This window comes from Trachinotus anak, unplaced genomic scaffold, assembly GCF_046630095.1.
Source record: "Trachinotus anak isolate AG129_WGS33_773 ecotype Australia unplaced genomic scaffold, CSIRO_AGI_Tana_v1 ptg000001l, whole genome shotgun sequence".
Classification (NCBI taxonomy): domain Eukaryota; kingdom Metazoa; phylum Chordata; class Actinopteri; order Carangiformes; family Carangidae; genus Trachinotus; species Trachinotus anak.
The window spans coordinates 16,204,185-16,218,201 of NW_027273852.1; the positions used below are offsets into that span (position 1 = coordinate 16,204,185).

General features: G+C 40.6%; 1 protein-coding gene across 1 annotated transcript; it reads right to left on the bottom strand.

The window, feature by feature from the left end:
• Window positions 1–6,907: 6,907 nt before the first annotated feature.
• On the bottom strand, window positions 6,908–8,577 carry olig1 (oligodendrocyte transcription factor 1). The gene has a single exon (XM_071498247.1). The coding sequence runs from the start codon at window positions 8,148–8,150 to the stop codon at window positions 7,362–7,364; it is 789 nt and encodes a 262-aa protein (XP_071354348.1). The 5' UTR covers window positions 8,151–8,577; the 3' UTR covers window positions 6,908–7,361.
• Between the last annotated feature and the right edge of the window lie 5,440 nt (window positions 8,578–14,017).

The following is a 14,017-nucleotide window of genomic DNA, read 5'->3' on the forward strand; positions in this document are numbered from 1 at the left end:
TATGTATTGCGTAAATTTTATGTAATTATCATATGCATTTGTGAGTGAACAGTTGAAAAGGCAACTTAAACTTGCACTAGAAATATTTTTTATGAGCCAGTGCTCAATTTGCAATAAGATAAAACTAAATCAGAAACAGATTTTCTTTTACATAATCAATTATTCGGACAAAATAACCAACAACCTTCTTGATATTTCATAAATTTAACTCCAGCTCCCCCCCAGTCCTAATCTGGGCCACGTTCACTCATGCAGCAGTAACAGTGAAAAACTAACCCGTCTCTGGGAGCACAATGGCGGGTGCCCCCCTGCCCCGTAGACTCCCCACATAGACGGTGCTGTCTGACAAGCCTGCCTGCCAAACAACTCAATTAAGCAGAAAAGGAGGCAAAAAAGAGAAGCCCAAACAGAGGAGCGAGAGAAAGGAAGGGAAGAAAGAGGACAGGAAAACAGAGGAGGGTGAGGGCTGGTGGCTGTCAGGCCTCGTCGACACCCAGCCGACGTTTGGCGAGAAGCGACACAAACACAAAACAAGAAGAAAAGAAAACTGATCTGTGATGTGTTAACTGGAATTCCTGCTTCCAAGGCCAACGTGGGTTCAGAGGGCAAACTGAGGGCCAGGGGTTCATTACCACAGAGACACACACTCACACACACATTTAAAGGACCATAACAGCGTCTTTTCATGTTTGAGCCTATTTATAAATTTTGAATGTTGTTTCCAACTTTCCAGGTCTCGTCCACGTTGCATTAGTCGCTATATAATAAAATCAAATGCAGAGATTTGTAAGTTGTATGAGTGTGGTGATTCATCATACTCAATGTAGCTACGTAGGTTATTATAGATTATTATAGCTTCACTTCATTGATTAAATTAAAAGCAAAACCAATACATTCTATAGAACTAAAATAAACTCAAATGGAAAACAAGTCTTAAAAAGAAATAAAAAAATTTTATTTTTTTTTTTTTTGTCTCTTTTTTTCCATATTTGATCGACCCACAGTCGATCACAGAGGCAGCGCAACAACAGACTGATGGTCACAAAGAAGGCCACAGGGTGTGGCATCATATCACACAATACAATCCACAGAGTGTATTGTACAGTGTTGTTACAGAGTGAAAATCACCCTCATAAATGTATCATTGAGACACCTAACAGCTAAAAATCACACATACATATATGAGGGATGTGGTGATTCAAAATGTTGCAACATCCCCACTGAGCCAAGTTATCAGAATTTGATATGAACAAATATCACAAAGCAGTCTGTCGTCAGTAGAGTGCTATGACCTACACTATTTCATGTTGAGCTGCCATTTTAAAATGGAAAGACTCAGTTTCATCAGGACTAGAAGTCATGGTTACAGGATCCATGTAAGAGATTTTATTTTGATGTGGTGTCTTATGAGATATGATGTCCTTCTGTTTCATTCTGTTTTTGTTTTGGATTTCTGGTTTAATATGGAAGTGTGGTGGATGAACAACTGTCTCTAATAAAGAACTGATTATCTGTTGACCTGTGCATCATCTGAACAATAACCTCAGAGGTGATGCAGTGCGGATGCTTTATATCAGACTCCTCTGACAACAAACACTGGAATCATAACAAGGAGACTGACAAATGTCCTATGCTATCTCATCCTGAAATTCCTTCTCCCTTATTAACGTTTCCTGTAGTCATCTGTTCAGTAAAGTCATAGTGTATTTCATTCTAATCAGTAATTATCTCAACTCTTACATGTTTTTAGTAAATCAATGTTTTTTAATATATAATTTCTATGCCATTTTCTAAATACATACATTTTGCAACAATAAAGAAGGAAATAAGGGCTTCATTTCTATTATGACAATACTATGTTAGTGTTAGTGTGAGTAGCTGATCAGTGTTGTTGCCATTTGCATTATTAACACATGAAAACAAATTATTCAACCTATTCAACTTAAAATCAGCCCTATCACCCCCTAGCCAAATAATATGCAAAGCTTTAGAGATAATTTCAGATTCTGTAAAGACAATGCATCTCCAGTGACCACACACCATCTCGGCTGTCTTTTAGCTGGTCGATTGGGGTAATGAGGTGACGGCTGATGGTGGCCTGTAAAGTTGTAATGAGGGCCACAGTGTGAATAGGACAGAGGGCTGGAATGGGTGGGAGAGAACACGATGCTTAATGAGCGGGCCGGCGGTCTCAGCGGTAACCCCGTTGTATCGGCTCGGTCTGAGACAGAGGGGGTGACACAGGGGATCAGGAATTTCAGGGTGGGACAGCACAGGAGGGCCTGATGTTATTTAGGGAGGGGATGAATAAAAGCTGGGTTAGAAAGTAAATGGGGGTCCTGACCAGCCCCTGTGCTCTGCTCATTGTGGAGATGAAATTTATGGCTCAGGACTTCCTAAGCCAAGGACTCCCCACGTTGACTGGTTAAGTGCTGTGAAACAGTACGACAAAGGCTGGAGGCAAACAACACTCTGAGATGAGAGGCTGCAGGAGAGGGGACAGTGGAAGACAATGTGTGCGATCCACATTAGAGACCCATGTTGGACTATAAAGTGACTAGTTGGATGCACAACAACATGCTTGAGCTGAAATCCAAGTGGACACATCAAATAAAGATGTGTAGCAACATGGGTATACTAATGAGTATGTGTAAGTTTAAAAACAAAACTTTGTGAAGGCAATTAGGCATCAAGAATTGTGTTAGAATAAAGCTCCAGAAATTTTTGTATGCACAGACCCATGTCTGACAGAAAAGACAAGTTCAAGACATACATGGTTTCGGCTGTGTTTCAGTCTTTGTTATGAAAGCAAAAAAGGGCAGAATGAAGTTTCCTGTTATACAATAATAACAGATGAGGTGGAAGCAAAGAAAGCACGAAGCAGAGTCTATTAGTTTTAAATACCAGGACAAGTTATAATACAGAAGGTTCTAATAAGCCCTCTGCGCCGTGCTACAGCTGCAGGGCAGATTGGAGGCTGCAGCGAGTTGCTATGGGAAAGTGACTGGGATTAGCTGGTTAGCATCAGGTGAAGAAAAGATGTGATGGGGACAAGGGTCAAGTGCACTGCACTCACCTCTGGAGGCAGCTCTTAGTGAGTAAAGGAATAAGGTTTGATGTTGAACTCACAGCGTTTCTTCTAGACTGGTAAGTAAACAGCTTTTAATGCTAATGTTGGCTATGTAGCAATAGCAAAATGCACAAATAGTTCCTTTAAGGTTCGCCAATTGATGTGACACTGCAGTGGTTAAGGTTTGTTTAGTTTTAGGCAGAGAAGAGCATCTTGGTTTGGGGTAAAGTCACTACTTCATTCAGGTTAGGGGACCTTTGTCAGCTTAATAAACATAATAACAGTGTGGTAATGGTTATGGTTTAAAACAGTTGATTTACTCCAATTTTTAAGTGCCAGGTTTTGTTGGTTAACGGATCCAACCCAACTTTCTCCTTGTGTTACTAATGTTACTAATGTTACTTGACTTCCTCATTCGATAAACAAGATTCACAACACACATCTGCTAAAGGGCTTTCTCACTGGAATATAAACATATAGTGGATATGTCACTTCTGGGCATTTGCTGAAATGACTGTTGCTTAATACAGAGAATCTGAGCTCAAATATACATCCCACTAAAGCCTGATTATCAGGTTGAATTATTTCATTTGACCTTCCAAAAAAATCAGATACTGGGCAGCAACTTAAAGTTCTGGAGCCAGGTGAGTCCACTTACACAACTTTAACTTGAAACCTAGAGCACAAATTTAAGTACTGAAGTAAATGGTTGATGAGCAAGATTAACCTGTGTCTGCTTTGAAGCACACTCGATTTCCAACACATTTATGTACAAACTGGGGAATGTCTTGTGATGGGATGAGGTTTAAAGTATTCACTACTACATTATTATATCAGTAGTCATGAGTCAGACCACATCCATCTTTGAGCTCAGCCTTAAGAATGAAAGCAGTCATTTTGATCTCAATTGCAAACCTGGGCATTTTTGTGGCTATCTTTCACTATTTTTGTTGCTCTTACCTTGACAAAATTCACAACACACACACACACATTGACATTCATGGCTGGTAAACTTCTCATTGTTAGGCAATTTGATTTTTTAAAAGCAATTAAAGGAAACTTTGTTTTCAGTTAAATTTTAGAATTAATTATTGTTGTTTTGTTTTTTTTATTTCTTACAGATGAATTTTGAGATGTTTGAAGTTTGATGTCTGCATACTCCAAAACCTGGCATCAATCTCAGCTATGAGCTGCAGAAAAAGATAGTTGTCTAAAAAGCTGAAAATACAACCTTAACAAGTGATTCTACTTGGATGTAAGATGAAACTAACAAGAGTCTTAATCCTGTCTTATTTCCTATTTTTTACAACAATTCATAGCTGCACCATCAGACAAATAACTCCTAAACTAAAAAGTAAATTATATATATATATATATATATATATATATATATATATATATATATATATATATATATACACACACATATTATTTTTGCTCTGTCAGGCATAGTGTATGTCCGTCTACACCACAGTCACCTGAACACAGCTGAGAAAAGATGTCTTTTCATTAAACAACGACTTAAAATCATCAGGGATTCCTCATGAATTCAAGTTGTTGTAATGTTTACTTTACATGACTTAACATAGATTTGGGGACTTGGGATCTGTTTGTGGATCTTAACTGTGTCCTATTTATATTCTTTTGTATTTGTTTGACAGTTGTCTTACCCTGTTAATGTCAGGATCATATTGATTTGGGAGTTTCTAAAAGTTTCTAAAATTATTTTAATCTCACTGAGACTTTTTTTTATCTGGTTAAATGGAGGAAGAGAATAAGTGACATTTCTGTAAAACAGTGGCACAGGTTTTTGGATGTGCTATGTCTTTAATGAGAGTAAGAACCATTCAGGGCTAAATCTGCTATTCTGGTCGTTGTCCACAGTGAACAGTGTGTGTGTGTGTGTGTGTGTGTGTGTGTGTGTGTGTGTGTGTGCATTGTCTTATGAGCTCTCCTCGCCCCATTGAACAACAGTGATGAAATGGAGATGAGTTAAAGTGCTGACACAAAGACTAACCAGACCCCTGCGTCGCTGCAACAATGAAACCACCAAACGCGAGAAAGTGAGAGCCTCTTGGAAAAACAGAGAGAAAGAGCATGGAATGAGAGGGGGGAGAAATTAAGGAGGCCGACTTAAAAAAAAAAAAAAAGAGGAGAAGAAGGGCTGAACCATCCTGAGAGCGGGAGGTAATGGATGGTGGGCAGAGGTAGTAGAATAGAGAACAACCCGGAGAAAATAGCAAGGTAGCTAATCCCTGCAGAGACATAAAGCAGCTATATGTAAATGAAAGACATGAAGTTTGGCCATCTTACTTTGATCTATGAATCAGGCTCTCCCTCCCTCCCCCCTCTCTCCTCCTTCACTCTCACCCTCTTCTCCTTCCTCCTTTTTCCTTGTAAGAAAATCAAGCCTTATTTGGCTTAATCTCACTTAATGGCATCCAACTCCTCTTTTGTCCTCCCTGATGCTAACAGATTCCCCTCCTTTCACTCACCACTATTCACATATCTACCCTCTATAATCCTCTTATTCCAGGGTAGCAATTATATTGAGTATTTTATCAGCATTATGATTATGATTATTTTCATTATTATTATTCATGCAGGCCGTGCTAAGGGCCAGGTTGTGGCTGAGAATATCCTCCCTCCTACCAGCACCTCTTATTCTCACTCAGAATGAGGCTGCCTGCTTTCTTCCAGAGGGGTGGCGAGTTTGCAGGAGTGAACCCCATTCAGGGAGACACATTTTCTGGGCGTTTGAACATATTGTGGAGTGAGTGTAATGAGTAGCACCAAATCACCCGTCCTGGCTCCTTAACACAGAGAAACATCAAGAATTTGAGGATGGAGGAGAAAGAGGGGGCTAATAATCAAAAGGCCTCCTTTCTGCGGAGCAGTAATTACACGGGTGGGTTTTGATCTTTTGCTTGTTGGAGCAATGAATGGGGGGAATAGATGAGGACTGTTTCACTATTTTGAGGAGGGTTTTTACGGAGCTTTTCAGCTCAGCATCTTGTCAGCATCTGAAGTATATCAGAAATTATAACGGTGAAGATCCAATGAACGTGGGGCGTTGTGGTGAGAGAAGAAGTCTGCCCCTGTTCATTTTCAATGAGTGAATCATTTCTCAGCACTTAGTGGGACATAAGGTGATGCAGGATTTAACAGTGGCCTGAGAAAAGCTTGAGGTTTACAGTTGTAAAAAGTTAGAAAACTTTATGCATGGAGGGCAAAATTACCAGAGTGATGCCAAATAAATCAGGTACAGTTTAGTCTTTACCTGATGGATGCAAAGATCATTACTCCATTATTCTTGGTTTCAAGTAGATCACAAAATGAATGGGGTCTGTCACAAAGTCACATAATTTGGGGGAGAAAGACTAGTGGCTGCTTCATTATACAATGTAATGGGATGACAACATACTTCATGTGTTGCAGTTTAACTTTTTACAGTGTGGAATATATTCTCAATTTCACAGCAGACTGTTTCCCCAGTTAGTTTATAAGAAATGTGACCACATTCACATCTTTAACTGCCTCTCTGTGATTTTCTGGTTCCACACCTGTGTCTGTACTGTTATATAACATTGACTGTGTCCCAATTTCATATTAGTCATACAATATCTTCTAACAGTGTGTTCATTGCCAAACTTCATAAAAAGAAAGAATGTTTTTTAATTTAATTTAAGTTTTGTTTTGTTGATTGTAGCCCCGATTACAACACAGTCAAAAACATTTATACAGAAATTGTGAAATAACCAAAATGGTTCAACCTTTTGGAGAAAATGATGTGTTCATGTAGGACTCTGTTGCTCACAGACAGCAGATTGAGAAATGGGTTTTCAGAGCCTTTTACTGGCATCATTTTTATTTCATATAAGCCCTTTATTTGGACCCACTCCATCTTTGGGCCCCTAAAATTATCACCAATTCTAAACCAACAAGCTACAGTACAAGACTGCAGTCATATGCACAGGGCCATTACAGTTTACATTTAATATGCAACAAACTGTAAAGCAGTTCATCCTCTCTCTGTTTTTGATATAATGAATGTGATAAAATGTGTTGCAAAACAAAAAGGGCATTATTAGATTTAAAGAGCCAGTCTTATTAAATACAGAATAGTTGTACAATGTTTAAAAAGATAAAGGATAATTGTGAGTATATAGTGTAGTAAAATATTATAAACATGTTAAAAATGTTAGAAAAATAACAATTCATATAAAAAATGTTTCATACATGTAACAGTCATCAAGTCCATTCTTCAGATATCCTCCTCAACTTCAAGGGGTCACTTTGGGAATCTGGGAACCGGAGTGGAATGACTGAATCTGGGCAGTCTGCAGACTCCACAGGGGCACAGGGGCCCTCCTGAGGGCCCTGCAGAGCTCCACTGCACTGGGGCCAGCGAGGCCTCCATTGGGCCAGGAGACAGAAGGGGACATTTAGCTGCAGAGGATGACGAAGTGGAGGAGGAAGAGGAGGAGGAGGAGGAGGAGGAGGAGGCTGCTGAGCTGAGGAGGGATTCCTGGGTGAGGAGGAGCTGACCGGGGCCGGAGATGAGGGGCCACCCTCCAGTGAGCAGCAGCCGGGGGACGGGCCCTGTGTTCACCCCCATCCCAATGCTCACCTCCCCCAGCAGCCTCCGCATCTCCTGCAGAGATGAACCCAGGAGGAGGATGTAGTTCCTGGCCAGGACCAGGGTGGAGATCTTAGAAAGCCGGCGGCCTGGAGGGGCTCCGGGCTGGTGGGACTGAGAGGAGGAGGCAGAAGAAGGTGAAGAGGCGTAAGGCACCATGACCTCCCTCAGGGCATCCATGGCAATGTTCAAGTCCTGCATCCGCTTCCTCTCCCTGCTGTTGATCTTCCTCCTGAGCTCCTGCTGCTCCTCAGGGCTCAGCTCCCTCTGAGGTTTGGTTGATCTTTGGCCGCTCTGGAGGCCAAGCATTGGTGCAGGATTGAGGCGAGAGCTCAGGTTGAACCCCGGAGGGCAGTGGGGTAAGTCCTGGACAGACCCGGGGCCACAGAGAGGTAGAGACTGCTCCTGGGCCCTGATCACTGGGTTTGACAGCACGTTCATAGTCCCCTCAGAGGTGGGCCAGTCTTCAGAGTTGTAGTTCACTGTAGCCGTCTTCAGCAAAAGGAGAAGTTCAAGAGTCAGTCAAAAAAAAAAATGCTTCACTTCTGCACCTAAAACATCCACAAACTGCAAAAATGTGTTCCCTCCACCTGTTGCTCTGCCCCTTGCTTGCAGAAAACAGATGCCATCCAGCACAATGACAAGTCACCAAACGTTTTTACTTTTGGCTTCAGAGGTTTCCTGCAGCACAAGTGAGTGAGTGAGAGCTTTCTAAAGTGGCAGCTCAGTTTTATCTCATTTCCACAGCTGCGTGTGGCGAGAATGACAACTCACACAGTGGAAAAGTGAGCTAAATGCTTTCACATACCCCCACCTCAGCTCAACTCCTCCCCAACACACGATGTGCTCTTTAGAAACACACACATCTGACTTTTTGATATTTGACAGTGACATAGGAGACAACTGGTAGATGGTAACAACACCTGCAGATTTCCAATGAAAACTGGGATGATTTAAGGCAAAACATTAAATCTCAGAAATTCAGTGGATTATTTAATTAATCCAAACTGTATATTCTCATTGAGATCAGGATCTCTGTTTACAGAGAAAACTGGGCACAAGAACACCATACATTAAGCAAAGATTACACAATCAAGCACAAATCAAACACTCAGTTAACATATGCTGTTGACAGTTAATGTTTTGAAAGTTATTTGAATTTTTTTTGCCAAGTTCATACTGAACACAAGCACAACTCTCATCACCTGACATTTACTCTGTTTTTCCATGTTGTAAGATTAGATCTTTTCTTTCAGACTGAAACTTAGGTGTCGCTGCATAGTTTGTCTGCATCAGTTCCTGTAATAGAAGCTCTTACAGTGAGGCTCTGTCCTCATGAAGATGACAATATAAACATTTACACAATATAATGAAATTAGAGAAACTCCCAGAGTCCAAACACAAAATTAACATGCACTACAGACAACAGGGTAAAATATTAAACCAATTACATATCATTAGGGGGTCTGTGCAAAATGTTTTTCAACACGTGAATCATCTAAAGTTAAAAGGTCTTCTTGGGTTAGGGTTCAGGCTTTTTATTTACTGTGTTTTATGAGTAAGAAGAGGTTGATCCCTTCCCTGTGACAGGAACTTCTTAGTGCAGGAGGTGAGTTTTTGCATGATAAGTTAGTGAATAAGGTTAGCTCTGACAAGATTAACTGGTTCAACTGTGACATCCTTTTGTACACCCATATGTAAATCTATAGTCTACAGTGAATTTGTATTTGACAATCTATATATGAAAAAATGTGACTATATGTTGATATTATATAATGTAGGGTTCAAAAGTCTGAGACCACTTTCCCTGAATGGGAAGACAGACATGTTTAAAAATAATTGGACATTAATAAGAAAAAAATATATAAGGATATAAATTTTTTATATGTGTGTTGTTTTAATGAACTTGCATATATAAACTGAATACATATCAATAACATATATGGTCGCAACATGTGATACCATATAAAAATTCATCATATAAATGGTTTTCATTATATGAACATGTAAAAATGTTGCTATGGTTATTTCATATATGTTATAAATGTATTTCTTCACATATCTAGTGGATGTATATATGTGATAACAATATAATTTAGATATATGGCAACATCGCTCTTGATATAGGTACATATACTGTGTGTCATATATTACATTTCTGTACGGGCAATTAGATTTTTTTTTTTATAGTAATGTTGGTCCTCCCAACATTTTGGTCAGAATTTACTCATCTAATCTAGTAGATGGCCATAAACGTTTGTACAGTCATGGTCCCCAGAGGATGAATCCTAGAGAGGCTGGTGAACTTCTGACTGATGTTTTCGGTTTGTTCAAACCTTTGATTTTATGACCAAATTCCTGCAAATATAATACAAACATTTCAATCAGCCTCAGCTGTACTTTCTGTTTGGTGCTAATTAGCAAATGTTAATCTGATAACACACTGAAATAAGATAGTAAACATGGTGAACAATAGCTGCCAAACATCAGTATGCTAGCATTGTTGTTGTGGGCATGTTAGCATGCTGATGTTAGCATTTAGCTCAAAGCACTGCTGAGCCGAAATGAAGCCTCTCAGAGCCAACAGTGTCAGCATTGTCTTTACTTTTTCTTTATGTGAAGTTAATTGAAAGCACACACACTGTGGGCTTAATGGAATATACCACTGCAGCCATTTAACAACTTGGAAGCCATTAAAATCTTCAGTACTTTGTTATGTGCCAGAGAGCAGGTATTAGCAGTATTAACATAGGTATTAATTGTGCTGGAGAACAGTTTTGGCAAACAGTCAATGGACACATCATTGTGTGTGGGGAGTTAATTGATGGTGTTGAGGTGGAGGTTATTGTTGCTCAGTTCTGAGCAGCTACGCTAACCAAATTGGCTGGCAGAGAGCTGGGCACAGTTCCAGGCAGGCAGACAACAGGCCAATTGACTCCAACCACAGGTGAAGCTGGCTTGGGGCACCGAGCAAGGCTGGAAACCTCAGATGTGCCATTCATGAGCCACAAAAAGACCTCAGCATTACTCCGTTGCACAGTGAGCCCGGCCGTCCTCCTTTTGCCCCCTCTCCCGCACCCCCTCCCCCTCCTCCTTGTAAAGCCCATCTGAGTGGGAGAAAAGGAAGGCAGGGGGAAGAGGGGAAGGACAGCACCGTTACACACAGAAAGCAAGTTGTTTACGATGAAAGCAGAAGGAGATGCAGGGGAGGAAGACCCTTTCTTTCTTCCCCAGCCGCTCCTCTCTTGTCGTTCAACAAGTGAAAGATGTATGTGGAGGCGCTTCCCTTCCCCGCCAGTGGTCCGGTGGCGTCCGGCTGGTGCTGTGATTGAAGCTGAATGGACAGACTCCAGACGGACAGGAAAGGGAGGGCCCCATGAAAAGGGCCAGGCGGATGGCCCTCGCACCTGCAGGAGAACAGAGTGCAGGCAGCCAGGATGAATGTGTGCATGTGTGTCTATGTATGTGTGTGCGTGTGTTTGTGTGCGTGCCTGTGAGCTCAATTTGATTTCGAGTGCCTGTCTAACAATGAGAGGTAATAAACTGGGTAATGAAAGCAAACGAGATGTGATGCTTTTGACTGTATTTTGGGATGTGGTCTCTGTGTCAAGAGAAAAAAAAGGACACCTGCAAGGAGCCACACATACAGAAGTCAGAAAGGAGGAGAAAGAAAGAAGCTGGTGTCTAGCAGAAAAGTGCACCTCCCCCACTTTTTTATCCACAAGGGAAAGAAAAGTGAGCTTGATTTGGGGCTGCAGCCCAGCATATCCGCCTCCAAGCTTCCAGGCTCCTTTTGATGAGGCTGGACCAGGGCAGGAGCACCGGTGGCTTGAGGGCAGGGGGAAGACTAGTGTCTTTATGGTGGAAGGAGAACTATCCATCTGGGTAAGGCCGTCCAATGGTGGGTCTGCACCTGGGAGCTAAATGCCTCGTCTGTGTGGAGCCACTTCCTGCGGCCGACAGACAGGAAGACACCTCAGCCAAACCTCCTGGGTCAATTTATCCACCAATACAACACGATTAATACACCCAAAGTGATACCACAAAAAAAAAAAAAAAAAAAGGTTATGAATTATTTTCTGGGTGCTGCTGCAAGACTAAGAACTCACATACCAGCAGAAGATTATAAAATCTAAGACACTAATGTATGAAAGGAACATAAGTTTTAAGAATGTATTATCATTATTATTATTATTCTTGCTGCTGTTTGTATGATTTTGAACCCTCAAATCTTCATTGTGGTTAATGTTACTGTTTTTTATTAATTTTAATAGCAGGTCTTTTTTAGATAGAGCAGTAAATAAGTTTTAAGTTAATAAGGTTTTGTGAATTTCTTGTGGGAGGAATTTGAAGTGAAAATTGTAAAAAATGCAAATGGCTTTCTGATAAGTCACAAGATTCACTCTAAATAATAACAAAATAAAAACAAAAAGAAACAATAAATCATTGAACTCAGTGTTTACACTGAAAATGGCATCTATAAAGAAAAAATTAAATGACATTTCAAAATATTAACCTGGATTGTGTGTTATTGATTTTTTTTTAATACAACAAATTAATTCACACATTATTTTGAGGAGAAAAATACAAACTGAAAATACTGAACCCTCAGTTTGGACCACCCACAGGTAATTAGATTTTTTTTTAAAGAGCAGAATGGACATTTCCTGAAAGACGCACAAAACAATCTCAACTGGCTCATTAATTGAGGACAAATTGGTATAATTATATACCCACCTCACTTGATATAAAGAGACGGGTTCACAAATGAAGTCAAGCCACAGGCCGGCTGCTGCTAGTCTGCATACAATCTTGACTTAATGGAGTCAATTTACATCAGGTGTCTGATTGAGCTCTTTTGTGTGTCACTTTTATGGTGTGTCGATGTGTTTTTTTTTCTGCCTCAGTGGGAGGATTTATCATGTTTGTTAATGTCTGAAAGAGGCGATCTAATTCCTCAAATTGGCACAATTACACAGCAATTTTCTGTGTCCTCATATGTTTGTCTTGCTTATTGTGAAAAAAACTGAATAAGACAAAGTTATTTAAATGATACCTCAAACATAGTTTTCATCATCAACAGTTTGACCACTGTTTAAAAACGATTATTGAGACAATTCTGATGATTCATGCACAATGGAAACTTTTGATTCTTTAAAAGCTATTTTCAAATGATGATTGTAATGTTGTAATGGACGTAAAGAAGCCAAACACAACTTCAGATTCCCCTGATGACAGCAAGGTAGCCAAAAACATTCTGGGAATTAAGTGGAATTAAGTGGAGACATGTGGAACTTAAAGGTTGTGGAGTTGTTGACGTCCAGCGGACTGAGTCGGTGCCAGTTTTGTTCAACTCATGCACATGCATGGGGAGACGCATGCGCCTTCCCACACACATGTGACGCAATACAAAATCCTACCAGTGTTGTCAAACTGTTTTTTCTTTCCTTACCTCATCTTACTCTATCTTTGACTCCTCCTTACTTATTGTGCTCAAAGAACTTAAAACAAGAAGGACATGGTTGTCCCCCAGCTGATGACACAATATGCATCTGTAGTAGACAAGGCTCAGGAATGAGGTCTGAGATCTCAAGAAAGAACCCAAATTCTGCATTTCTTGTAGTTTTTTTTTATTAAAAAAATTACTATTTAGAGCCCTAGACAAACTTTAAAATAAAGTCAATGAAGTTTGTGAATTGCATTAGACTCTGTCAGACAGCTAATTCATCTGTTTTTGGGTGCAGTTATCACATGGTTTTTGACAGAGTGGCTAACCAGAACGTTAAACCAGGAGGTGCACCTGCTATAGGCTTTACATCCCAAACTGCCGTCTGTTTACAATGTGCAAAGAGACGCTAATGAGAAATTAACAGTTGCCAGTGACTGATTTTGTCCATGTGTCCCTGCGGGCAAACAGGTGCAGCAGCAACAATGGAAATATAACAGAGCAGGACTTTTCAGAGGGAAAAGGCTGCTCTGCATCAAAGCAGGGACGGAGGACACACTCGTCTATTCGCCCTAACTCCTGCTCTGTGAGGCTCGACCAAAGACATGAGAAGATTACAAGCTGTTAATAAGGTGGAACCGATCGGCTGATGGTCTGCTTTTGTCCTTCCCAGCATGCTTTGTGAGCACTGGCCTGGGATAGTCAGCATTTGCTGCTGATCATAGTGTGGCAGGGATAATGAAGGTGGGAGGGGTGTAAGGTTTTACCCCTCAGGCCCTTTGTGAAAGAGAGCCTAAATGCTTCGCTCTCAATAGCTGCACACGCTCAGTTGGTCACGGTTGTTTAAATACAGATGGACATT

Excerpts from the sequence above, each read along its gene's own strand:
- olig1 (XM_071498247.1), bottom strand. The coding sequence starts at position 8,150 with ATGAACGTGCTGTCAAACCCAGTGATCAGGGCCCAGGAGCAGTCTCTA.